The sequence below is a fragment of the Vespa mandarinia genome, chromosome 4 (genome assembly GCF_050613455.1).
Source record: "Vespa mandarinia isolate Hongniang chromosome 4, ASM5061345v1, whole genome shotgun sequence".
Classification (NCBI taxonomy): domain Eukaryota; kingdom Metazoa; phylum Arthropoda; class Insecta; order Hymenoptera; family Vespidae; genus Vespa; species Vespa mandarinia.
This window is the reverse complement of record NC_140813.1, coordinates 7,111,410-7,138,817: the sequence shown is the minus strand read 5'-3', so window position 1 is coordinate 7,138,817 and position 27,408 is coordinate 7,111,410. Positions and strand designations below refer to the sequence as shown.

Below are 27,408 nucleotides of genomic sequence, written 5' to 3'. Positions count from 1 at the left end.
CAAGAATTTCTACCGAAACATTCCGTTATTATACCGATATTCGAAAAACAGTTATTCTTATCGATATTTATTGGTAATTCTTCCACTTTTTTTTTATTTTATTACGAATTTTTTTGTGATAAAAAAAAAATTCTGGATTTTTTCTAATCTCGCAATGACGCGTTGTCATAAAATATTCGATCACCGAAAACCTTCCCTTATCACTGTCACTAGGAGTGGTTATAAATCTCTTACCGTGAGAGCGGTCTAAAGAAAACATTCTAGGGTTTTGGAATAAAGAAAAAAAATTGATTTAAATTATAAAGAAAGAAAAACACGATTTAATCTTAACCAAATATGTTTGCAATAAAAAAGAAATCGAAATAAATATCGGTACTTTTTCGATATACGGTAATATATCAGTTTTAGTATTTATCAGTTTCACTATTATTTCAGTTTCGATAATAAGTTCCTGCTTTTGACAAAACGATCGAAAGTAAACTATAATAATATCAGTTTCAATATGACTTTCACTCGCAATTTAGTGCATCATTGTTTGAAGTTAACAGCATATCTGAAATTATTTAACAGGATATCTTCTAGCTATTTCTTAGTTATCGTATGACTATATTTATTCAACCGGCTACTTATGTCTTAGCGATAAAGTCTAGGAACATAAACAATGAGATACTATGAACTTGGCTCTGCGAGATTATTTCTGCGAAAGGATACCTCAAGGAAAACAATTCGTTGTACTAACTTTCAGAATATTCCCAAACATGTCATATAAACAAAAACATTATTGCAAAATATCTTAACATAAATTCTAAGCGAAAATTCCGATAAGGATTATGTAAAATAAATTTTAAAAAATTAATTCAACAAGATCTTGAATTTCCTTGCTTAAAATTTTTGTTTTAAAGAGAATTCTCAAAAACATTTATAGCTAGAAAACTGATTGGACACATATACGTTCTAAAATTTTTATTTCATTCATGAATAAATGATAATAAAATATCACGATAAAATAAACATGATAAAATAAACAAAATTCTATTTAATGATCCTTAAATATCGACATCCAAATCCATTTTCTAAAAAAAAAAATGACCTACTATCTATAGAAAATATTTTAAAGTATCTTTTAATTTATTATTTTCTATTATATTTTCAATTTTGCTTAAATACCATTAAGCTCAACACCACGTGGTCTAATGCATCGCCCTTGCTGTAACCTGCCAGCGTCCTATAATCTCACACATTTTAAGCTCGGCACGATGTCTGACAAGTAGCAAGCACACGATAGTGTAAATACGCTTTCGTCTGACACGGTTAATGCCGTCTCAAACGAAGATAATTAGTCAGTTTCCCGGAAATGTTATCTTTAATACCTTCCCATTTAATTCCAATTATATTTCGAATTCAATAAAATGAATTTTATAATTTCCAATATCCTAGATACCTATGAATTGCGATATGATAGATAAAAAGAAAAATCATCAATATTATAAGTGCTTTCATAATTACCAAATACAATGCTGAAAAATGATCGAACTTAGGTATAATAATCCTATACCAATCATCGATAATGTCAATAATTCGTAATAATTCTGAAGCTTAATCAAGAATTCACAAATGTTGGATTTATCAATCTCTCATTTGCTATCTCTTCCTCTCATTGAAGAAATCTCGATATAAAACGGTACGAAGTTGTTATAGCCAGACCATGACTACGTAACGTCAATAAATTCTTAACGAGTTCAAATTCTGAACTTTTGAGATACTCTCATGATTCGCTTCATGAGGAACTCCTACATAACTCGTCCAAGTATCATTTCGACTCGTTAGGAAATAAACTAGCAATGAAGTTGGCTCAGTGGCTCAAGCATAAGATGAAGTATGAAGACAGAGAGAAACAAAGACAGAGAGAGAGAGAGAGAGAGAGAGAGAGAGAGGAGAACGAGAGAGTGGGAGAACTTGAGGATAGTTCACAGTTCGTCGTGTATCTTGACTGGTACGATACCTTGGGCTTAAACTGCCGTACTTAAGCTAAGTCTACGCCAACTAGAATTCATCTAGAAACATGTTATATCTATTGTATTTTCACTACTTTTGTCTCTGTCTCTTTCTCTTTATTTTTCTCCTTTTCCAAGAAGACATCTACTACCCTTTTACTCCTCACCAGCCATTTCTTCTCATCTTTTACCTCTATCCTTCTAGCAGTCATAGTTCTCGTTTCCTGCACTAACACGATCTCGACTCCTCCAAAACTCTACTCCCTAGCACACTTCCTTACTGCTTTAGAGGCTTTGCACCGTCTTTCCAACGTCTTTTTGCCCATACCCTTTCATTCCTTTGCTTCTTCCTTTTTCCCTTCCTTTCTCACTGTCGTTCCCTCTTTCACATTTTCTCTTTCTCTCTTTCTCCAAAAGAAGATCCGCGAAGCTTTGCAACGACTGCCTTTGCCATTTACAATCGAAATGTAAAATACGCGCGGGACAACGACGGCACGCGTACCCTCCTCTCGTAGTTCCTTCGTTCTCACGATTCGAAGACTTAAAATTTCAGTCTCTCAGCCTTTCGGGATTTAGAGATTTCAACGAGAACGGGACAAGGGACGGAACAGAGATTCGATAACAGTGAAGAACGGCCGGGATTAACTGGGATGAGAGGTTAACTTCGTCGCGTGATCAAAACGATCCATTATACGGTGAGAGATTTTCGAAAAATTCAGAATCACGTTTCTATTGTGCAGAGAAGAATATTGTTGTTATTGTTTGAAACAAGTTACGTCGAAATATGAGAAAGAGATTTACGGCCGAATAGGATATACCTTTCTATTTTTCGCTTATTGTTAGAAAAAGTTTTTCCTTTTTCTTTTTGTAATAGCATCGTCTTCACGAAAATGTGTTTGCTGGAAATATTGACGTTTCGCTAAAAAATGAAAAATGAAATTAATTTAATTTTTCTATCCTGTATAATGCTAAGACGCGAGGCATAATAAAATCTTGAAAAAAAAAATCCAACAGTTGGTATAAGTGAGCTGTATAGGGAGAAACGCAATTAGAAGTTCTAACACTGTTTCCTCCATACAGCTAGCATTGTCCAGAATCCTAGGATAAAATAACTCCGTTGCCAGAGAAGAATGAAAGAAGAATGAAAAACGAGATGCTATCATGAGAATGAAAAATCGTTATCTTAACTTTAATTTTGGTAGGTTTTATGGAACCGTCATGAACGATGTTTGTCATACGATAAAGGTTATTCGAGCACTTCCCTATTTTCACGTCGTACCAATGAATACTGTTACATCAAAAATGTCTATTTTAACTGTAACCACAGAAACTGCCAGTTAAATTAAACTTCGTTTATCAACGCGTTACAAATCTCCATATTTCGCATCGGATAACTTTCCGTATTTGCGACTATGATTCTGTATCTTTCTCTTCCTTTCTTTCGTACACACACACACACACACACACACACGCACAGAGAAAGAAAGAGAGAGAGAGAGAGAGAGAGAGAAAGAAAGAGAAAGAGAAAGAAAAAGAAAAAGAAAGAAAGAAAGATGACAGACAGAGAGAGAGAGAGAAAGAGAAAAGATAGAGAGAGATACCACTGAATCTGAATTACGAATAATATTTGAAATATTTTATTCGTTATTGAAAGAAAGTTTTTTCCTATTGAAAATACAGTTATCCTCTCCCACTAGAAAAACTATAAATTTAAATAACGAATGAAAATTTATATCTTTTTATGCTTTATGTAGAAATCAAAAAATGAGTTTATCTTATGGAAAATATAACAATGTCGTTATCAACAACGAGCATGGTACGAATTATAAAATAGAATTTTAGCAGTATATGAAAATTAAAAAAGAATTATTCGTTCTCATTCTCGCCTTCGTTCTATTGTAATCACGGTGCATTGCATCTAGCTCTTCTCTCTCCCTCTCTCTCTCTCTCTTTCTCTTTCTTTCATTCAGAGTGTCAATTCGAAATGTACTTATGGAAGATATTTTTAAACTGATAATACTTGAATAAATCTCAAACGGTTCGGCGATTTCTAAAGTAACAAAGTTTAATTGAAAAGAGATATCATCTGATTCATGCAACATTTTGCAGATAGGAGGGAAACATCTGGTTGGTAATGTATAGAAATGATTAAAGGATTTGGTGCGATCAAATGGGACTTTCTAATACTAGGTGTCTCATCGATCACATTTGCAGCATATAAAAGAGATTTTTCCTTAAAATGAAATGAAGAAGAAAACAGATGAAATGCGGAAATGCGGTATTAAATGTATAAAGAGCTTACGATGGAAGAAAATTAAGCGAGAATATTTGTTAAAGAATAATAATTTGTATTCTATGCTTAACAGTTTACCTTGAAACCAGATAGATTCGAGACAACACAGGTAAGTACAGCTTCTCGGCCCACTGCAACCGTTATATTTGAAATTGAATTGTTGAAGGTCGGCACTTCTGAAACATAATGATATTGTGGTTTAATTAAGTAATTTCTCTCTCCTTTAACATAATTAATATCCAACTGATTGAATAGGTTCTATCGATCAATTCACGATCTCGCTAATCGAAATTATTAACGAATGTAATAGTCTTGTCTGATCATATCATTCAAGTCTGTCACGATATTACCGAGAGAAATGTCTCTATAGCATGAATTAGAATCGACATATTTGTTATTGGAATTTAGACGAACGAAATTGTGTCGTTTCATCGTGGCTTACGTTAAAAATAACATACCCCGTTATACTTGTAGAAAGTCTAATAAACGACTATCTTTTTCTTAAGTTGTACACCTTAGCCTTGTTTCTTCAATGCTATGAAAAATAATCAATAGAAAAAAAAACTCTTAATTAGTAAGATTCATGTCATCATGACATCCAGAGATTTTTTCTTTTATGACGGAACATTTAAAATATAGATTAGCCGTAATCTATTGTCCTAAAACGATTAAATCGTGGATATCTAATTCGATTACGTAGAATCTTATTCCTAACATGGCAAGAGGATAGGCTGAACAAGTGCGGGGATGGTGTGTCTGTACTGCGTAATGCTGGCGCAGAATTCGGGTGGGGGCTCTCGGTATTAGGGAGAGGGGTAGCCTGGTGTGCGCCAACAGATAAGCACTGATCCCAATTACACGTTGAGGCAAAGCGGTTCCCAAGCTGAGCGGATCACGGATTATTGACTCCAGGCCGATTACTCGAACGGTAGCAATACAATCGAAGGATCAATACATCTTCGACTTTTGTGCCTCCTCTCGACACATATACTATATTCTCTTCGGTGATTCACCAAACGAGACCTTTCTGAATCGACAACGAGGCCGCAAATTACTCCGGCACCTTGACGCATTATTTCTCTGACGATACGAAATTGGATGATGGAAAGGATCAGGTGATCAACGTGAGTCAATTACTCGGCTCGCTGTCTCGTGAAAGCGATCCTTCCATTGATTTACAATCAGATAAATTTGAAAACCACTGGCCTGGAAAACGACGCATTTCCTCCTAGGGATTGTAGCATCGCGCGAAAGCAAGAGAGAAAAAGAGAGAGAAAAAGAAAAAGAGAAAGAATGAGAAAGAGGAAAGATTCACTTCGTTTCCAGCCAATATCTGTCTTAAAGTATCGATCATGAACGTTTTGGCAGAATTGGCACGTATCGTACATCCAGTCTTTCCTTTCATTTTTATTATTAACGATTACTAAAACTTTTCGTATTACACACACACACACACACACACACACACATATATATATATATATATATATATATATATATATATAGAAACACATATAGACATAAGAGTTCATTTTACGATCGATAAAACTACAGTTCGAGCAGTTGGTTTTATGGGTAAAGAATTGCGGGAATAATTGTAAACTCGTAAACACGAATCGACGAAAAGTTTGAGCATACTGTCGTGAAGCACTAATTAACGTTCTCCGATTCGTCTGCGTCTCTCATCTTCTTATTTTCGTAAATTTTATCCAGTATCGCAATTAAAAATTCTCGTATAGAATATTAATTTAAAAAAAATAAAAGAAACGAACTCAGTTCCTCGTATTTTCTACGGTCCTTCTGATTGATGTATAAAACTAAAATGTACGTATGAGCACACACAGATTCTACACATAGGTATCGCGAATGACGCAATACTGACAAATTGTTTCTGGAATATCATATAAAAGGTATTTGTTCGAACAAAATAGCTTCTAAATTTGTTCGAAGAGAAGAGATCCGGTCGTAAAAAAATATGTCGAGTGCGAGTGGAAGTTACGTACCAGCTCGATATTGAGTTATTTGTTAGATAGTCGAGAATGTACACACCTGTGAAATCATTCAAACGAACAGGGCGTCGAGATGAGTATTGTATAATTTATCTCTATATAATTGTAATGAAGTATTTGTAATAAATATAAGTTCATAAAGTAGATATGATATTATGATTGTCATTACCAGGATATCATAATAAAAAAGTCTGTGTATAATTACAACAAAAAATTAATTATATATGTATATATATATATATATATATATATATATATATAATTAATGAATTATATATATAATATATAATATATAATACATATATTATATATTAAAATAATATATACGTATGTATAATTACCTGTAATAATCATTTAAATCTGAAGAGAGATCAAGTCTTTTTTTCATTTAAAAAATGTAAATGAATTATTAACCGAGCACTCATCAAATTAACGAATGTGACAAATAGAAATGATTCTAGTATTAATTCTAGACGAAAATAAAGTATTTATATATTTAACTTCGCGTATACATTTTCTGGAGCATACAAGAACATCCTACTGTTCCTCATTTTCACATTTCTCGGTTTAACATGCTATCCTATGTACTTAAGCGAGTACGGGCAAGTTAGCGTTCCCTCTGGCAGAAATGGCACGCGGTGTCGTCGTTCCGCGCGACGTCAAGAAGTTAAGGATAGACAATGGAAAAGTTATAAGCAAAGACGTATTACTTGAGGTTAAGCAATGCAAATTTAAATGTGTACACATGTATGTATGCAGTTGAATATAGTCGAGAACCAATCTAAAATGTCGGTTTTGTTTAATACGATATTTACTAAATAATGAAAAATTGATTGACATTGACGATAAATTAACTACTAAATGTTTATATATAAATAAGAGACAAAAAAAATTGTAAAAATAGAAATAGTTAGAAGTTGATTATCGTCTCAATCGATTGAACTAATAATTACGGATCAGTAAACAGTCCTCTTGAGATGTACAATAGAAATGACGTCTGCCATTATTGGTAATGAACATGCAAATGCTTCAGAAACAATGCCAAGTCCATCTCTATATTTCTCATTGTTCAATGAGAAAAAAATCAAGCTCTCTCTTCGAGTTCTCTTCTATGCCGTTAGAAAATCTTACAAGAGATATTACGTTAATATTTAACATGATCAAATAAACTTCATTTAGAATTAAAAAAAGAATAAAAACTGATATCATTCCTTTAAATAATCTGAGATGGTCTGTTCTTAGTCAGTGAAATCTTTACCAGAAATTGACCTAGAGAAATGTGAATCTGTTGCTAAGGGAAAGATAGTAGACAGATCGATAGAATAAAATGAAAAGAGATCCGATAAGTAAATAAGCTGAAAATCGAACGAAGCAGAGAATAGAGTATTAAAAATAAATATTCCAAGTTGCTTATCTTTTTCACAAATGGTAGATTGATTCAAGAATAGATATGATAAATACTAAAAAAACATCAATATAATTTTCCATCCTAATTTACACATTTCTAATCTTAATGATGAAAATATAGAAAAAAGGAAAAAATAAACATAGATTCGCAGAATATAACAATCCAATTTATTGAGAGCATCAAGTTCTCGAAGAAACAGCTCCATTCTAAAACGTCAATCTGGATTGCATATTTTGACTTGGGAAACGTAGCGACCTCGTTCCATGAAAATCTATTCGGCAAGAGGGACGTGTGTTTTCACCGAACGTGATGAAAGCGTTGAATAAACGTTGAATAAACAAGTCCGTCTCGGCTATAGATGATAAAGCGATGAATAGAATAAAGTCGGGCAGAGCTTCGAAATACGTTCGATTCCAGGCTTGAGTCCTAAAGTTGTAACGATTGAAGTAAAGTTGTAACGTATTGAAACAATCGACCAGGTCACTTGTGATACAATACTCTTGTCACATTGGAAAGACTCGGACGGAGGAAACGAAAGAGCATGTAATAAAGAGAGAGAAAGTGAGAGTGGGAGAGAGAGAGAGAGAGAGAGAGAGAAAAAAGAGAGAGAAGGAAATAGATTCGAAACAGCACAAGTGATCGCATGAATTCCTGCCGATGATTAATCGTCGCCGACCAGGAAATAGGATTATTGTGTACTGACAACAATAAATGATGTACGCACAATCACTCTAGCCCTCTCGCCCTTCTCTACTTCCCCCTAAAACTCGATTTCTCGATACGAACATTTCCATCACTAGCTGCATCGTCTACCATCTCACGGAAATACATTCGCTCTCCCATTCTCTCATTCTCTCTCTCTCTCTCTCTCTCTCTCTCTTTCTCTTTCTCTCTTGTATACAACCCAGACGCATTGTTTTATGACTGGTCTCCGTTCACCGTCGAAAACGAGCTTTGTCATCGACTGGCAAAAGGAGTCTCGGAAAAACGCAGAAAAAGAGATTTCCTGAACGTCCCGAGGCGCATCGACCATTGGAAAAGTTTCGTCTTACCCTGTCACGCTAACTGAGCTTACGAACTTTCAACGAAGACGTAGACTCGGGAAGAAGAGTTATGATACTGACAACGATAATGTTCCAAGACGTTCTACGAATTCGATGATATCGTTCGCTTTTCGTGATATCATTACTATCCTCGAAAAAATAATTACAAATAAACTCATTATTAATTAAATCCTACTGGAATTAAATAATGACGATAAATAGATATTTAATTTAATTCATATTTTTATTCGCCTGAGATAATAATAATTAATAATTGAAAAATTAAAACAATTTGAAAAAATTCATAAAAAAAAAAATTTCAAGAGAATCTCTAATTTTATCTCAAAACTTTTTTTACGTTAAAAAATTTTAATTAATAGAATTTAACTTGCATATATATATAGTCAATATATGAAGATATTAATCAAAGAAATAAAATAATCATTTTTAGATTTCTTTTATTAGAATAGAATATTTGGATGGATACTTTAGTAATTGGAAAAACGCTTTTTATAAAAATTATTATATGAAGAAGCGACGTGAGAAAAATTCTATAGAACATATAAACAATATCATTTAAACGATCGCTATCGTTTATATCATGTCGACGAAATGGCAATGTGTTAACGTTATTGCATTAATGACATCTAAAGGAAACGATTTGAATGACGTAATTCTATTTGTAAGCTTGCATAACACATACCCGCTTTTCAGTGAATTCGAATATTCTCACGCGTGGAAAATCATTTGGCTTATTCCGGCCAGTGAAATCACAAACAAGATTCTATAAACCGTCACAATATAAACGCCGAATATATTGCATTGGAAGAATTGAATTATCTCTTTGCCAAACGAAGAGAGAAGTTGAGTTGATCGAGAAGTACGATTGGAAATCAATTCGATGACAGTGCAGAATTATGTTAAATTTCTCTATTTAGATGCATATACAAACAATATTACGGGGGAAAAAAAATCGAAAAAGTAAAAAGCATACAATATAACATTTAGTTTGATAGAAATGCATAATCGAAAAATATGAAATAAAATCGAAAATAATGTGATAAAAAACTTTTAAAAAATAATTCACAATAAAACGCAAGAAAATTTATTTTGACATTTTTCATATTTCCTGAGTTTATTTTCATTACTATGAGATAACTTAAGAACAAATATATTGATCTCGATAAAATCATGAACGGTTTTCGTAAAAGTGTAAAGTCTGGTGGCAGACTTTCTGTAATTTCGTCTGTTCTTCATCAAGCCAGTAGTAGCTTTTGTACGAAACTAACCTTCTACGTGTCTCTTCGACTTCCGGTGAGCGTAAAGTGGCCTCTGGCAGCGTGGCTTCGCTATCGGCACTACACTAGAGCTTCGCAGAACACTCGGCAATCTCGAGAGAAGCGTGATAATTTGATTGCCTAATGGTAAAAGCAAACAAGAGGTAAGACAAACGGCCTTTGCCACAGGGGGCATTCGAATAGTTACTAGCACAAAGGGCAAACATGGCCGGTCGGTTGAGTTCGGAGAAGGGGAAGGTCTATAGATGCAACGAAGCTGCACCTAGACAAACCTCGTTGTTTCCATCTCTTCTCTTCTCCCTCCATTCTCTTTCTCCCTCCTCCCCCTCTATTTCCCTCTCCCTTCTTCCAATCTCTGCATATACCTATTGCATATTACCACTCTGCGAATCGATTAACAAGTTAATAATTTAATAAGAATTCCAATTCACTTGCCACAAGGGAACGCTTCTTGTTGAAGATTAGCTATATCTATCAAGATAATATTGACATACATTAAAAAGAGAAAAATCAAATAAGTTCTTCGTGAAATATTACAATTCTTTTTTAATTAGTATCAAGTTCCTACGATAAAACTGCAATTATTATTTTAATTGAATCAAATTATAACGAAGAAAAAGAAGAGTAGCGAGATAAAATTCAATGAATATTTTTTTAATAAATAATGTCATCAATACTTATATTCGTTTTTTTTTTTTTTTTTTTTTAAATCGTAGAAGTGCAGAATCTGCAGATATACAGAACTGACGAATCATCATTAGTGGCATCAAGACATTAATATAGCTATGAATCCAATTGTAAAAAAAAAGAAGAAAAAAAAAATATAAAAATGTATTCCGTGTCACGCGATATAAAAGAAACTTAAAACGATATTGTTCTATGGCAATATTCCAGTGGCAAATTTTATGCGTCTTTTTTTCATGACATCAAATCAAAATATTGCTAAGTTATCGCATTATTTTAATTAAGAATTTGCATGGGAATTTCGAAGATACGTTTAATCTCCGAATGCGAGCAACTCTATCGCCAACGAAGCACATTACCATGCCAGTAAAGGATTTTGATGATCGGACATACCTACATATACATATTGTATATATCGGGATTCACTCGAGTAGCACGTTTTGGCGCGAAGCGTGGGTACTGCCGGTGGTTTCTGGATGAGCTCGTAGTCTATCATCCGGCCACCACCCTGACAACGCACGTGTACTTTCCTACGATACAAGGGTCGAAAGACACATCTATTATTGATTGTTGCCACTATATACATCGAAAAAAAATGTTTCTTTATTCCTTATCTTGCTAAGTGATTCCCCAAAAATATCATAATACTTTTGAATCTCGTAAAACATTTTGCATGACATTTTTATAATAAATATTTTTTCATTTTGAAATCGAAAAAATATCAAAGTAATTGAAATATCTAATTTGATATTTTACGATAGACAACATGACTCATATGTAATTAATATATGTATTCATGCCTTGATATCAATTCACGTAATAAAATAAGCAGTATAATAAATCCTTTGTAAATACTAGCAGGTCTCACGTTTATTTCAACCAGAAACTTTCCATCAACTTTTTAAAAAATAAAGTAAAAGTTCGGCTCCGTTACTGAATCGCTTTACTTCTTTTCCTTTCAAAACTAAAAACTTACTTCCAAATTTAAAAAACGATGGATGTAGGCGGCTCCATTCTAACCAATTAAGCTCACTCGGAGTGCGATATAGCTCGAAGGTGGTGAAGGCTCGTCGCATTAAAAATCTTACTAGAAAAGTTTCGCACTTATAAAAAATCTCTTTACCGATTTACTCATCTTTGTAAATACAGCACAATCAAAATGTAATTTTCAAGAGTTTTTATGTTGAAAATAGTGCATAAGTAAGTAAGTAAATAAGTAAGCTAATATGCGATGAAGATAAAGATAAATTTATCTGGGTTGATATTAATTTTATATATAGATATATACAAGTATGTTATAAAAGTATGTCCGCAAATTTCCTCTATAAAAATATAATGTAAATTTAATAAGGTATGAGTTAAAAAAAAAAAAAAAGTAATTAATTCGAATTTACGAAATCGAAAATTTTCAACTAGACTACCATCGTCATAAATACACATAGAGATAATATCTGAATTCAAATTAATTATCCCTAGAAAGCACCAGGATCAGAGGGATACAAGGCAAGCGTAGGAAGATAGGCGGTAACGAAACGTAAACACGATCGCAGGTTATTAGCATGGCGCGTGAACCTCCAGTAAAGACCAATTTGCAGATCAATGCTGAACGTTATATCGTCACAAACAGAGCATTAAATTTCATACAATTGATTCACCATTACGGTTTCTACGTCTTCGTATCATATTCAATCTAGGATGGTATTTCACTTCCTTTTCTTCCTCTCATTCTTGTATTTTTTACAAAAACAAAGCTTTAAATATCAATGAAGAAATTTTTTCATGATATTTTTGTAAATATTTTCATAATATTCTCCCTTTTTCTCTTTTTTCCCTCTTTTCAATTCTTTTTTTTTTTCATTTATTTATTAATTCGCATATATATTTATCATGTAAAAACAAATATTTAGCTATTTTGTCCTCGATTTGCTTACAAAGAATATAATTTAAAAATTTATTAAATTTGTCTATTGAGTTCGGTTTAAGAGTGGAGTTCTATATAAAACATCCGCTTTTTCATTCGTTTGATCGCCATCTTCCTCTATTCATGATTTCATTAAAATTCTCCCATATGCAATTAAGTGCAGAAGCGTAAAATATCGTAAAACTTTTTTTTTCTAATGACATTTCCGACAACATCACACCTTCTTTTTCATCGTGTAGATTAAAATGAACTTGCAAATAATTTACTAATTTGCTCGGGAAAGATGCAGAACATTGACATAAATAAATTGTAAATGTAAATTTGTATCTTGCTCGGTTAATTTGTTCTATTTGTTAATTATCTGATTTAATACAAATTTATGGACGTTTATTTAATATCTTTAACATCCAATAATTGTAAAGATTTAAAATGAAATAATAGAAGACTATTATTTTAAACAATGAAGAAAACTGTTGACAAATAATCAAAGGAAATGTAGAAAATATTAGTATCACGCAAATGTAGACGCGAAGTAAAAGATATTTAATAATAAAGTGTTATTTAATCTGGGCTACTGCATTCAAATACTTCTTGGATACTTTTTTCTTTCTCCATTAACCAAAGGTCCTGCTGCTAATGAATCTCTTAAGCAAAAGGAAAGCCCTCTTTAGAAAGGAACGCGCGTTAGAGTATTTAAAGGAAGAATGGTGCAATCTCGAAAAAATAAAAAAGTAAGAGAGGATAAGAAGGTTGCGTAACGAGGAGTAGGAGATAATTAAATGAATGAGTCGAATCAAATTTATATACCCGAATGCCATTCGCGTTAAAATACTCAGGAGCACAGTTAATAAAGAATAAGTGGATATCCATTGTGCGAAGGGATTGGAGAAGTAGGAGGAATCCGATTAAATTGCGAACGTCTTTCCTTTTACTTGCTCAATAAAAACAATCCAGCCCGACCGTCTTCGATGTCCGATTTAACCAGGGTGTTGCGCTTACCAGACGACAAAAAAATTTCCTCTTTTTTGACTTCGAATCCACTAGGAGGCATCGCTTCACAAATCCCTCTTTATGTTTGTATTACTTGTTTTATTCGTTTCACTTTCACGCATAAGTTACGATAATCACACTGAACTATATTTTAACGTTAAAATATTTAGACTATCATTCCGACTGTTCTTAGCACCCAGTCCCCTTTTAGCTGTACTTTTTTGCATTAGACACGACAAATTAATTCTTGTATCAATTAAGCTAAGCAGAGAGCTTCGTTTTTCGACTTACTTGTTACAGACTTTTTAATTTACCGCTTTAACAAAAATGTCCTGATTTATTAAATGTTTTGTTTTTATTATAATATTTGTTAATATTTAATAATAAACATTAACTTATGCATTTTTAAACTAAACGTCAAATCGAATCAAAATTTATACTAGATATTCATTAAGCGATGATTGCTTTTTACTAAAAATTTTAAAACGATCTATTTAACTTTTTTTCTCTCTTTCCCCCACCTCCCTCTCTCTTTCTCTGCATATTTAGTTGCTCTAACAAAAAAATTTGGAAAATTCATATTAATGACTGATTTTCTTTTATATGTTTCTACAAAGTTTGAATTGTTTATGATGCATATATGAATTTTTATTTGACTTTGATTAACCTATCATCTTTTCTTCACATTTATCTTCTGATAAAAGCGTATCGATTGCTTTGTTCATAACTCTCGACATACATGCATGGTAAGTATATGCTTGCATACTCAAAACATTTCTTTTATCATTACTACATCATGGAACATACAAGTTCAAAATTATTTTCTAACGTTTTAATTTTCAATGATAATATCGATAATAATAATTAATAAGTAACAATCTACGATTCTCCTTAAAAATAAGGATAAAAGGAAAACGATTTTTACTCATATAAATGCTTTATTCGTACAAGTAGAAAGTGTTTATTTATATCAAAGCATTAAAAAAATTCTTTCACTCTTTTCATATCTAGTTCTATTTGTCTTAGAACAGAATGTACGTCAAATAAATTAAAAGAGAAAACTAACAAAATAATTTGTCAATAGAATGACATATGTATCCTTCGATATCGTACTCAGTAAATTTGATCTTTTCTCTGATAAAAGATAAAATCTTTGCTAGAGGATAAAGAATATAAAGTCTATTCCTGATCTTCTTTTTATTAGAAAATGAGACTGCTTGTCTCATGTTGAAACCGGAATCAATTAATTCGTCTAACCGTCCATCATTCTCAGTAATCCTAACGTAATTCACATACAAAGGAGTCAAATTTCCTCGGTCTTCCTATTAGTTATACGCATGTCAAGCACGTTACATGCCGTGCTTCCGATCTTGATGCGACAGCTAATCTCTTTACTCGATATATTATCTCTCACATCTGCAATCGCCATTCTATTTAATTGTTCTTAAGATACCGATTTGTACATTGTTAATAAATAAATAGCTCTTGTATAATTGCAATTTCTTAATAATTTTTTTGTCAGTTTCGTTTATCACTTTCACCGTTGAGATATTCAATGACACGCGTTTATTATATATTACTTACTTATTATTATAAAGCTTACTAATTATTATAAGATTCAATACATAATCCAATTTACATTTTCTATATTCATAGAGTGAATCTCTTTTATATTTTATTTTTTACTACATATTTAAATTTCTATAAATATTTCTAAGATAATTTTAACATGTATAACATGATTTTAGATAACAATAAACAAAAACAATTGTTCATAAATGTAGAAAATGGAAATTAAGCATTTACTTAGTAAAGGTAACTATAATCAACCGAAAAAATTTTACTTGAATTAAGAATCCTGAGTGAACGTAATAAATCTTGATATTTTCATTGTAAACAACACTTTTCTGACGTATATTTATTTATAATATACCGACGTATATTTATTTATAATAATTTCATATAATTTAAATAAACATAATTTTCATTTTCATAATACGATAAAGCATCAGATGTCACACTCTGCGGTAAAGTGTACACTTGCTGTTCAACCGCCTAGTACAGCGGCAGTGTACTAGCGACCAACTCAGCCATAGTGATAGAGTCAAATTTAATACTACCACTTGTACTGGCAATTCTTGACGTGTTCACGTGACAAACACGTTGAAATATATTTACAACGAATTGATACTTAAAATCTTCTTTACGAAACGTTTAAGTCAATTATATCCATTTTATGTACAGAACAAGTTTAAATAAATATAGATATAGTTAACATATTTAGAAAAATCTTTAAAATTCTATTGATAATATCAATATATAAAATCAAAATAATAAAATTGTATTAATAATCATTTACAAGATGATAAATTTTAAAATAATTTGGAAAGCAATAAAATATTTTTTACATTCTCATGTAATTTCACTTTGCAGTATTTTCTTTGAATACACTGCATCTTCTTTTAATCTGCATAAAAAAGAAAATATTTTTTACTACACTAAAAAGTTTATTTTTTGTTTCTTCAAATTAAACCAGTTAATATATAACTTTTTTTCTTTTATATAAAAATGTATATTGTTAGAAGATATGAAAGAAAATTCATGAAAGAACAATTCTGATAAAGGAAACCTTTGTAAAACATGAAATATATAAAAACAGTTTGTTGCTATTATACACTTTAGTTTTTATTCATATTTGTACAAGAGTATAGTAATGAGTAAGAGTAAAATATGAGCTCATAGCGCGCCTGAAATGATTACACATGGATTTATAAATGGGTTCATAGCATGTTATTTTATCATTCACTTCTTTTATAATTTGTTCTTTACACAAATATATTGTTTGTCTTATGTCAGAAAAAATCTAAAATGGTGCAAAGAAAATCGTAAGTGTTACATTTAGAATAATCTTTGGTCGTTTAATGTCTCTCACCCATAACCAGAAGGAAACTTCTCCATGGAAGCATCTAGATTTCGTGTATCGCTCGTAACATCCAGCCCAGCTGCGCCAGGAAACGTCGAATACATGCTAGCTAATGATACTATCAAACGGGGTGAGGAGGGTGTCCGAAGTGGGTTATCCAAAGTGGCTCGTTAGAGAACTCCATTCCTCTTTAAACGAAGCCATTGTCTTTGACTAGCGATATATAGCCGCTAACTGTTTCGATCACTAAACTACAAGTAATAAATGTCTATATATTCAAGCTCCAAATTATTCAATAAGTTAAACAATACACGCACACATATAAAGAAATGATTTTTGCTCTATATCAAATTTTTCGATTTAGAATAATAAAGATGTATAAAGTTAATTCTTTAAAATGGTGCAGTTATAATAATAGTATCTATAACGAGTTGTTTATAAAATTTTCTTTAGAAGAAACGAATACTTCGAACGAAACGTGAAACGAGCAATTGTTTTAATTAACGAATCCATTCAATGCACGTGTTAGTTTTATATACCCTCGTAATGACCGATAAATCAATTATGGAATTACCGGATTATTTCCATCGAACTGGTTGCTACCAACAACCGTTGCATTTTCACAAATGTTAATACCTTCTGATATTTGCGTGTATATATATATATTGTTAATAGCACATGTGAAATATTTACTATATTTACCATAAACCTTTTTGAACATTTGTGCAAGAACAGAGGTAGCCAAAAATCGTTTCAGTTCAATGATCAAAATAATTCTATCGAACCTCGAAACCTTTCTAACAAATAAAATGATTATATTTATTAAAATATAAAATACTATGAGTTGAATTCATATATATATATATATATATATATATATAATATAAAATATATAATATATAATATAATCTATGTTCTCATTAAATTTCCTCATGTGATATTTTCCTTTTCATCTACTAAATGAATACATTTTGTAATTTATAAGTAAAAATCAAAGTAATAGAATGCTTTTGATAGTCCAATGTTATTCGTATATTTAAGGATAATAATATTTATGCATGCATGTTGAATTCGGCTTTTGTAGTATACGTCGCAACTTGAATGGTTTTGAATTCGCCTAGTCTGCAGTGTTCAATAATTGTTTCATCAACATTCATTGTTTATCCTTATAACAAATAATGAACCAATTTTAAACCTTATTCAAATTGCTTAAGCTTTTGAAAAACTTCATCGACTCTACATAAAAGTCAATCTTTTGGTATACAAAAACGTAGAATTTGTAGTTTTTTTTTTCTTTTTTTTTCTTTATAGCTGTTCCATATATTTTCTTGAATTTGAAAATTATATTTTTAAAACAAACTATTATATATAATATTCAGAGCACAGAGTATATTTGAGAATATAAATTCTTCAAAGAGAACAGTAATAATGAATGAGATTAACCATATTTATTTTTTTAGATTTATTATTTTTTTTTTTTATTCTAATAGTCAATAAAAGATACACTATATTATAAATCAGCAAAGTTCAGCGGCAAATAATAGGATCTAGATACGTCAGAATTTACGAGATATTCGTTACCATAGCAAATATCTCAGAATGTGTATAGAGTATCAAGGAATCTTAAGTAAAGTCGGAATACTCTTTGGTAGGTGAAACGGGTAACCTGTCGTTATCATTTAGATGGCGAACATTCTGACGTAGCATCGAATTTACGAGTTGCTTTTAAGCTCACGTCGTAAGGCTGTGACGCTAGAAGAGCAGAAATTATGCAAGTAATAACAATGACAATGGCCTTATTTGCATATCAAACTATGTCAGAGATTTTGTTCGCCATTAGCCACGCCAAATTCTTAACAAAATCAACGCTCACGATCGCGTTTCTCCAGAAATTCAGCCGTTACTTACGAATGTGAATCATCTATAAAAGTTTCTTCATTCAACGAATGATGAACATTAAATTATAGATTAGTCGCTAATTGATTAAACACATCTGTGCGTAATTACGAATTTATGATAATTGTGTTAATTTTTAAAATATTAGAATATCCATTCTAATTGGTATCCCAATCAATAGATAATAATGTATAATATAGCGTTATAACAATAATAAAAAATACTCGTTTCGTTTTAAAACGTAATTCTCATGTAATGAGTACAATTTGATTATACGCTTTTATCAATGAGAAAAAAAGAAAAAAAAAAAAAACAAAAAATCCTAGTAAAACGTTCCGAGAGTAAAGCCATAGAACGATATTAGTATTCTACATGGAACTTTTATAATGGGACATTTTATTAATCTACCAATGTACTTATATTATAACCATCGAGATATTCCTATGCGCCGGACTCAAGGATTATATCGTAAGCTCCTTTAAGAACGCAATCTACGTAGGACGATACCCTGGGAATTCTTGATATTAAGTTCCATAGATTGTGGATTTGACATACTGACTGAGAATTTTCGCCTCTGAAGAGAGTGGAGTGGAGAGAAAGGGGGCGTATCCTTCCAATGGTGGGATGGTGCAAGATATTACTCGTATATCTTGTGCCCACTGCTATCCATATACTACAGACCCTCTACGTTTTGGGACAATGGTTCCTAAACCGATATCAATTACTCAGGCTGATCACCCTCCTCATCCATACGTCATTACTATTCTTGTGAGATCGACCACTTCGTAACCATCTAACATTCCTAATCATATACTGGCGATATTAATAACTAGTTGGTCATAAAAATCCGAAATAATATGAAATAATTCTTAAAATCTTCAATGGAACATTATTAAAATAATTAAAACAATGTAATATTTAATATGTGATATAGCTTCAAATAATGTGACAATTTATAAGAATTAAATTATATATATGTGCACTAAATATAAAGGTTATTAATTCGATCTAGATACATATATTATCTCAATCATACGTATAAATTGGACAAAGGATAGCGGAGAATATAGAGAGAAATTGATATTTGCACGAATATAATCTGTTCTCTTATTTTAGCGATGAGACAATAATATGAATGTACGTATATGAAGCTTTCTAAATTAGCCATGACATTATTTGCATTAAAATTATTCCACAACTACAAATGCATAGATATGAAATATTTATCAATGTTCCCAATATTATTATATTGTCTTACTCCTCGCAGATTATAATACAAATTATAACATAGATTATAACTGCTACCTAGTTTTAAATAGTATATATACAGAATGAAGTATCACTATTCTGTATACTATAGCTCTCTGGTAAACTTCCTAACTTTTTATCTATTTCACGGAAAGCAAACAACCGGAACGCATTACGAGAGACCGTGTTCGTCCATCTGCCGCATCTTTCTAGTCTGCGAAAATCACGGAAAGCTTTCAAATGAGAATTCGATGCTGACGCGATTCGATCAAAAGTAATATCGTGTGCTGATCAAGTTAATTCGTGGCGATAACGCAATTTGCGCTTCGTCGCTTTCTACATTGATTTGTTGCTAACACGATGCGAACACGCGTCACAGATGACGGAAACTTCATTTTTATTAATTAAGTCTCTTATATTTGAATTTTAAATAAGCTTAGAACGAAGAATACCTACGCGAACAGAAAGTAAATCTTTATTCACTCAAATTTACAATTAATTATATTAAAGTGTATTATAAATAAAATATATACGTATATAAATACACGATGATTAAAAATGATTTTTATATTATAAAATAAAAAATAGATTTTCTTTTCAAATCATTCATTTTTTCTTTTGCAATTATTGTTTTGTATTATATTTCAATTAACATTTCGATTTGTCAGAAACATTAAAATTATGATTTTCTCCATGTGTGTGAGACAGTACGATTTTTCGAATATGAAACTGTCGCTTCATCGACAGTTTTATAAAACATATCGAGAGTGTAATAAAACAATAATCAAATCGTTCGTATCTTAGTAACCTGATCGAATATAATCAATTTATTGATTATATTATAATCAATAAATATTATCACTAATTTCATCCACGTTATTTAGGACATATAAAATTATTGATTATCGACGTTCTGTACTGCCGATTAATCATTTTCGTTATTGCGTTATTTTTTATTGTCCATATGATTCCTATTCTATTAATCTTCTCGAAAAAAAAAGACTAAAAGTATGAATGAGCGATGATAAACACAATTCAGAAAGCAGTAAGGAAACTGAAATTTTAGAAATTAGTATAACTTCGTTAAATACGCCAATAGGAGCTTTCAAATGTTGATTAAAGGACTCGAAGTAAGACGAATTGAGACGTCAAAGGTGTGGGTAAATATCTATCAAAGGTTGCAATATTCATAAACCATGCTCATTACGATGCATGCTCTGACTCAAATGATGTCAGGCATTGAATGAACAGAGTAAACAGAATCAAAAGATAATCCAACGATGTATTTATGTGAACACGACTAATAGTAAGAGAGAGAAAGAAAGAGAGAGAGAGAGAGAGAAATGAAGGAAGAAACCAAACGAGTATAATTTCAAAAATTAAATTCATTTCGATACGGAGAAACAGATTATGAATCGAAAGAAAAGTGATTAAATTCTGTTCCTTCGAAGTTATACAAGCTAATCGTAATTATATTGTAGTATGTTTCATGAAATCATTCTGACTCTTTAGGAACATTTCAACTTAAACGACAAAACAATTACGACTCCACAAATAACGTAGAAAGTAGAAAGTACGATTTTCTTTTGTTCCGAACTCAATTGCTTTTATAGCATCTTCTAATTTGTACACATAACGCAAACACATACACATACACATACAAATACATACTTGTATAACCTAAATAAAACTTTCCTCGCAACAATATACACTAAAAATCCTGGTAAACGAAGTCCATATCATGCTGAAGTCGTAGGAAAACTTGGCCAAGCACATTGTACAAGTACGCTGCTGTAATCTTCTGTGGAAGAGGCAAGATAGAGAAGGAGGATTAAGAAAGCGACGTTTCCATAAGTGGATAATGGGATAAAGTACAGGCAGAGTACGTGACATGGCAGTGGTACTTTCGAATAAAATTGTTTTATACTTTTTTTCTAATCGCCATTGCGGAAACTGAAATCCAAAAGTGATCGAAACGGGTATTCTATAATAGCACACTTTATTTTCTACGATCGGAAGAAAATTAATCCTTTTTTCTTTTTAAATGTTTACTGAGTGCACGATATCGTTCAACCAACGTGTCTTTCAACAGTCACTTCTTTCCTTTTTCTCGTGAAGTGGTTTCCGAAGAAGAAAAATACACTGGTCCAACGATGACCGACATGGGGCGCAACGACGTGATCCATCTTCTCCTCTCACGTTGAAGTGCACTTAGGTACTAGATAGAGTATTATGTACACTCCATATGCAGCTACTTCGTCCTACCTGTCTCGTAATATTCTCTATGAAGAACTGAAGAAGATAAAGACGAGACACTTTTCGTTACTTTCCCATCATTATGAAGTTAAATGGCTCCTTCTCATGAGTCAAGGCATCATATCACAAGAATATATTAATAAAATCAAACAGATCTTCCGATTGTCAGAGATTACGAATAACATATGTTCAATGTAATAATTAATGTAGATAATAGGTCCGCGTGAAGTAATTTGTATTCGGTATGCTACAATTCATAAAGAAAATTTAGATAAAGCATAATAATTTGAAATAAATATTGAGAAAAATATATTAACAAGGCCTGAAAAAGTTTCAATATATCTTTCAAATCGTATGTTATTGAAAAGCATTTTATAACCAGAATCGATTTTCCGATATATTATATAATATAAATGTTCTGCGAATACCATACAATTTTTGAATATAACGCCAGCGATATCTTTATATAATGTTTGAACATTAGTGGTTCATGTTGTTCTACTAAAAGGATTTTTTTTCAGAAATTTTTAATTGAACAATATCACGTCCTATTTAATGTTATAAATGTGGAAGATTTTTATAAAATGATTAATAGCAAAATAAGATTCTTACGAAAGTATTATATTAAAAAACTTTGTACCATAAAATCCATCTGATAGCTGACAAATATCATTTGTCATAGAATTTTTTAAAAAGAAATATTATACTTATGCTTTTCATTTGTTCATTTTAATTTAATTATGCTATATCGTTTCTTGAACTGCTCGATCGAAGAGACGAATGTAACTATATTATGAAATTCATATGAATTCAAGTACATTCAGGCCTTGGCATTGCTATGAATCAACATGCTTTTCACAGACAGCAATTCTCGTATTCTCTGACATAACCTGATCTTGCTTCAGATCGCATACTAATCCTTAAGACCATCCTAGGAATGTTATCACCGATCGTAATCCACAACGCTCGAAATATCAGTTCAAACCACTAAACTCTCTTTTAACCATTATTCCTCAAAAGCGAAGGAGTTAAATTTCTTCCCTCTTATTTCCTATCTTTATATTTTTTTTTCTTTTTTTTCTCTTTTACTTTTTCATCTTTTCCTCTATCTTCAATAAGCATATATTCTTGAATATTTTTCCTTTCCATCGTAATTATGATGATCTCACAATTGACTATATTTGACTACATTTCCATATTATTTATTTGAGTTATTTTCAAATCTCTACATACAAGATAATTTCAAATTTATCTATTATGCTAATTGTAACTGATCTTCTCAAATTTGTCTATTATTTAAACTCAAACAAAAATTAACAGATTTAATTTCCATTCTTTTTTAAAATAGGACATATAAGATTAATTGTAAAATACGCTTATTAAATCCCAACACAAAACGAGTAGACGAATCCATTAAAGGTCGTAAGCGTATCGATCCGGAGAGAAATAATACAAGGACAAGTGGAAGGAGCGTTAGCTGCAAAATACTTCGTAATGTAAGGATCTAGAGTTAGAATGTGTCAATGCTTTTGCTTGTGCGTATCAGTCCAAAATAGAAAGAGAGAGAGAAAGAGAGAGGGAGAGAGAGAAGCATTCCTTTGAGGAGGCCTTTTACAATGACGTGCAATAAATTTGCCTTTGGATTTCTGTCGAAACGCCAGACGACTTCTCGTATGTTACTGTCTATCAGGTAGGAGAGCACTTTCAACGGAAGTACTGAATTTTCAGACTGGTAAATGTTGAGCCAGCAGAGAAACTGCTACACAAAGGATTTTCACTTAGAAAGGATCACATAGAATAATGTTCATTTTATCATGTTCGTCGTAGATATCAAAACCTTGCATCATTTCTGGCCATTTAATAATTTCAAAAGTAAACGAGAACTCGCTTCCTTGAAAAAAAAAAAAAAAGAAAAAGAAAAAAACAAATTAACAATGAGATATACGTCTTAATTCTTTTAAAAGTATTACTACTATATCTTTCTAGAATAAATTCTTAAAATAATTTTCTATGATTCATAAATCATAAAGAAAAAAGTAAAGCAAAGAATAAAAATCATATCAAAAAATGTCTGAGACAAGCGGTTAACGATAAAAACCGACAATACTTAAGATAAAGCTTGTCGAGGATGATAAATTCTTTATGAAATTTTTGAATCAACGAAAGTAGACGATTAAAAGTTTAAAAATAGAATGATACGAGATATGCAATATGTATGTATACTTATATATACATATTATATGTACATCATAAATGCCCACGAACGTTGATGAACAAGTATATTAATATGCACGTATGTTTACTTTTGTATATGTAGAGGCTATCAGATAAAACGATGCGAGAGAGAGAGAGAGAGAGAGAGAGAGGGAGAGAGAGAGAGAGAGAAAGAGAGAGAATGAGGGAGAAGATAGAAGAGACCGTAGAACTTACAGTCACGGTGAGAAAGAAGTGGCTTCGACGAGGGTACCAATATTTCTCCGTAAAGTTTCGACGTGTCAAAAGCAGCGACAGAGTATCGACTTTGAGGGTATATTGGACGTACGATGTCGATGGCGACAGTGAAGCTTGCGAAAGGCCGTAGAGGGAGAGAAGGAGGACAAGAAGAAACGAAAGTATGAGAGAGAGAGAGACAGAGAGAGAGAGAGAGAGAGAGAAAGAGTAGATCGAAAAGCAACGCCAGCAAACAGGTGTCATAAAGCGAGAACGTGTGTCTTTACGAGAAAAGATGGCTTGAGCTAGCTCGCTCAAACTGACCAAGCTTAAACGAAAGATCACAACGAAAAACGTGACGAGCTAACTTGCACACCAAAATCTCTGTCGAGGTCAAATTCTATCGCTTTTACTTCTTTTTCCTAACTATTACTCTTTACATTCCATGGTACAGCTGTTAGGAACCTGCAATATTGTCATTGCATTCTTATTCTCTTATCTGATTTGTTTCTATCTTTTCGATCGAACACGGTGAAAAATTCTATTTCTCTAAATTTTTGATTTATGTCAATTATTGAGATAGAATGTGAGCTTGATTTAAATTATTCGTTTATTTTTAGTTAGTAATAGTTTGGAAAAAGTTATAGTTTAGGAAAACAATTTTGAAACAGACAACTAATCCGTGATTTAAAGCTTTGGATTTTGTCAAAAATTTAACTTGTCATTAATACTTTTAATCTCCTTTGACATACATATTTTCATAAAACTGAAAATTTACCAAATTATACATAGCAGTCTGAACAGGTTATAATATACGTTCTACACGTACACACACACACAAAGTATATTACATTTAAACGTGGACGGTAAAATATCTCACGAGGAATTGAAGTTATGAAAAGTATGTTCGTACAAAAAGTGTTATAAAGAAACATATTACGTATTTATATAATTTTAGTGTTAATAAAGTAATGGAGATGATTTCAAAATCAAGTGAATTATTTTTAATGAACTCCTATATACTTTTTTTTGTTCATAGTCGAATGATGAGACAAACTTAACAACTTTCCATATCATATTATTCTATGTAATAAAATTATAAATGAAAATGATATTATTTAATATTCAAAGAGAGACATACAATAAAAAAAATTTCAAAAAGTAAAGAATAAAAATAAAATATTAAAGTGACTAAGATAGAAAGGAAAAATTAAGAATCAGTATATAATATGATTATTTTTATATTGATATATTAAATAAATCAAACAAAATTATTTATAAGAAATAAATATGTACATATGTAGGCTTAATGTAGAATCAACGTACTGTACATACAATCGAAGTAATAATATATATTAATATTTGAAAGTTTAGTTATCACATTTCAACAATAAATCATTGCGCAAGAATTCGATAGATCCATCACAGTAAACTTGTATGTACCATTTATAAAATTGTACGATCTAGCTTGTATAATATATTATGTTATCGACTAGACAAAACCGGCTATCTATTTTGTCAGAAGGTTCCGCGCAAATTCATAAATTTTCTTCGCCGAGAATTCATTCGTATTTTTCCGAACGTTTAACATCGTTCGCGATAGCTCGAAGATGATTTGCAAATTCGACGAACGAAAAAGCAGCAGCGACTTCGAGATAAGCGTTATCCCAACGAACATTCGCGTGAGCGATTTTCAAGCGTTCGCGAGGATGAAAAGAAAAGTGGAAGTTAAGCCGAGATATCGTCCTTTTCTCTGCTCGATCTTCTCCATACGCGTAAAAATATAAAAGGAGCTAAAATTCAAACTCGTTTTCAACGTTTTTTTGACATTTTGTACGAAACAAAAACATTTTTGTGCGCACGTTCCTATACCTTTTCTAAATTTATATATTCATATTATATATATATATATATATATATATATATATAATTATAATATATATTATACATATAATAATATATATCATTCAATTAAACATTTAAAAAAATATTCATATGGCGTATACAATGGGTTAATTCTCTTCACTCTTAGGAACATAGCAAAATTAAATCAAAGTAACGAACCGTCACTAATAATATTACATAAGATATCGAAATTAAGTGAACGAGTTCAAGATGTGTGCATGCTGCAATTAAGTTATTAGACATCGTAACATCATATGATCAAATACAAACGATAACTGTTGAGATCGATTAAACACACGGAGATAACATTTTCTTATCGCAATTACGGAAATAGCTAGACATCGAGGAAATGAATGAGGAATCTATTGATCAAGTTAAGGAGAAGAAGAATCAATAGGATAGACACAAAATGTGAGACATCGATACCCACGAAGATGAATGGATGAATATGAACATTTTATCAGAATGATTTGTTATAATGTTCAAACTCTCCAGGTCTAAACTGGTATTAAGTTTGATATTACACAGATAACATTACATTCCTCCAAATTAAGGACCCTTCATTTGCTACCATGTCACTGTCGCTTCTGATCTCTCTGGGACATTGATAGTCAGGTACAGGAGAGAACGTTTTTCGATTATCTCTCTTCTCTCTCTCTCTCTCCCTCTCTCTCTCTCTCTCTTACTCTCTATTATTCACTGTTCTCTTTCACCCCATCCTGTTACCGTCCTTGCAATGTATAGGTATCTAACTTTCTGTGAAATTTGCAACGATGAGACTTGCCGAACCGAGAGAGTCAACTACTGCTTTCAAAGTTAAACCTCTTGGTACGTTTCCCATTATCGATTGTGAATCAGAAAGAGAAAGAGAGAGAGAGAGAGAGAGAGAGAGAGAGAGGGAGAGGGAGAGAAGATAGACGTCCAATTGAAGTCGATCGGTTGTAATACGTTCGCCACAATTTGGCCTCGTACAACGGCTAAAAATAATTTCGATCGAGAAAGCATGCGACAAGGATTAAAACGAAGAGCTCTGGAAAAGGCAAGAGGATGGGAGGCTTAGAGTTGACATGCACGAATCGTTAAAAAAAGAAACAAAATTTTGGACGGATT

The 27,408-nt window shown here is 31.7% G+C and overlaps 1 protein-coding gene across 4 annotated transcripts in view; it reads right to left on the bottom strand.

Moving 5' to 3' along the window:
- LOC118443005 (neurotrimin) overlaps nt 1–27,408 on the bottom strand; it is a 125,473-nt gene that overhangs the window by 46,969 nt on the left and 51,096 nt on the right. For 2 of the 4 annotated variants that reach the window (XM_035869384.2, XM_035869385.2), the window contains one exon: nt 4,366–4,463. In XM_035869384.2, coding sequence (XP_035725277.1) covers nt 4,366–4,463 — 98 coding nt within the window. Of the gene's footprint in view, nt 1–4,365; nt 4,464–10,036; nt 10,166–27,408 lie in introns of all 4 variants that reach the window. The other 2 variants (XM_035869382.2, XM_085656656.1) reach the window with 2 other exon arrangements.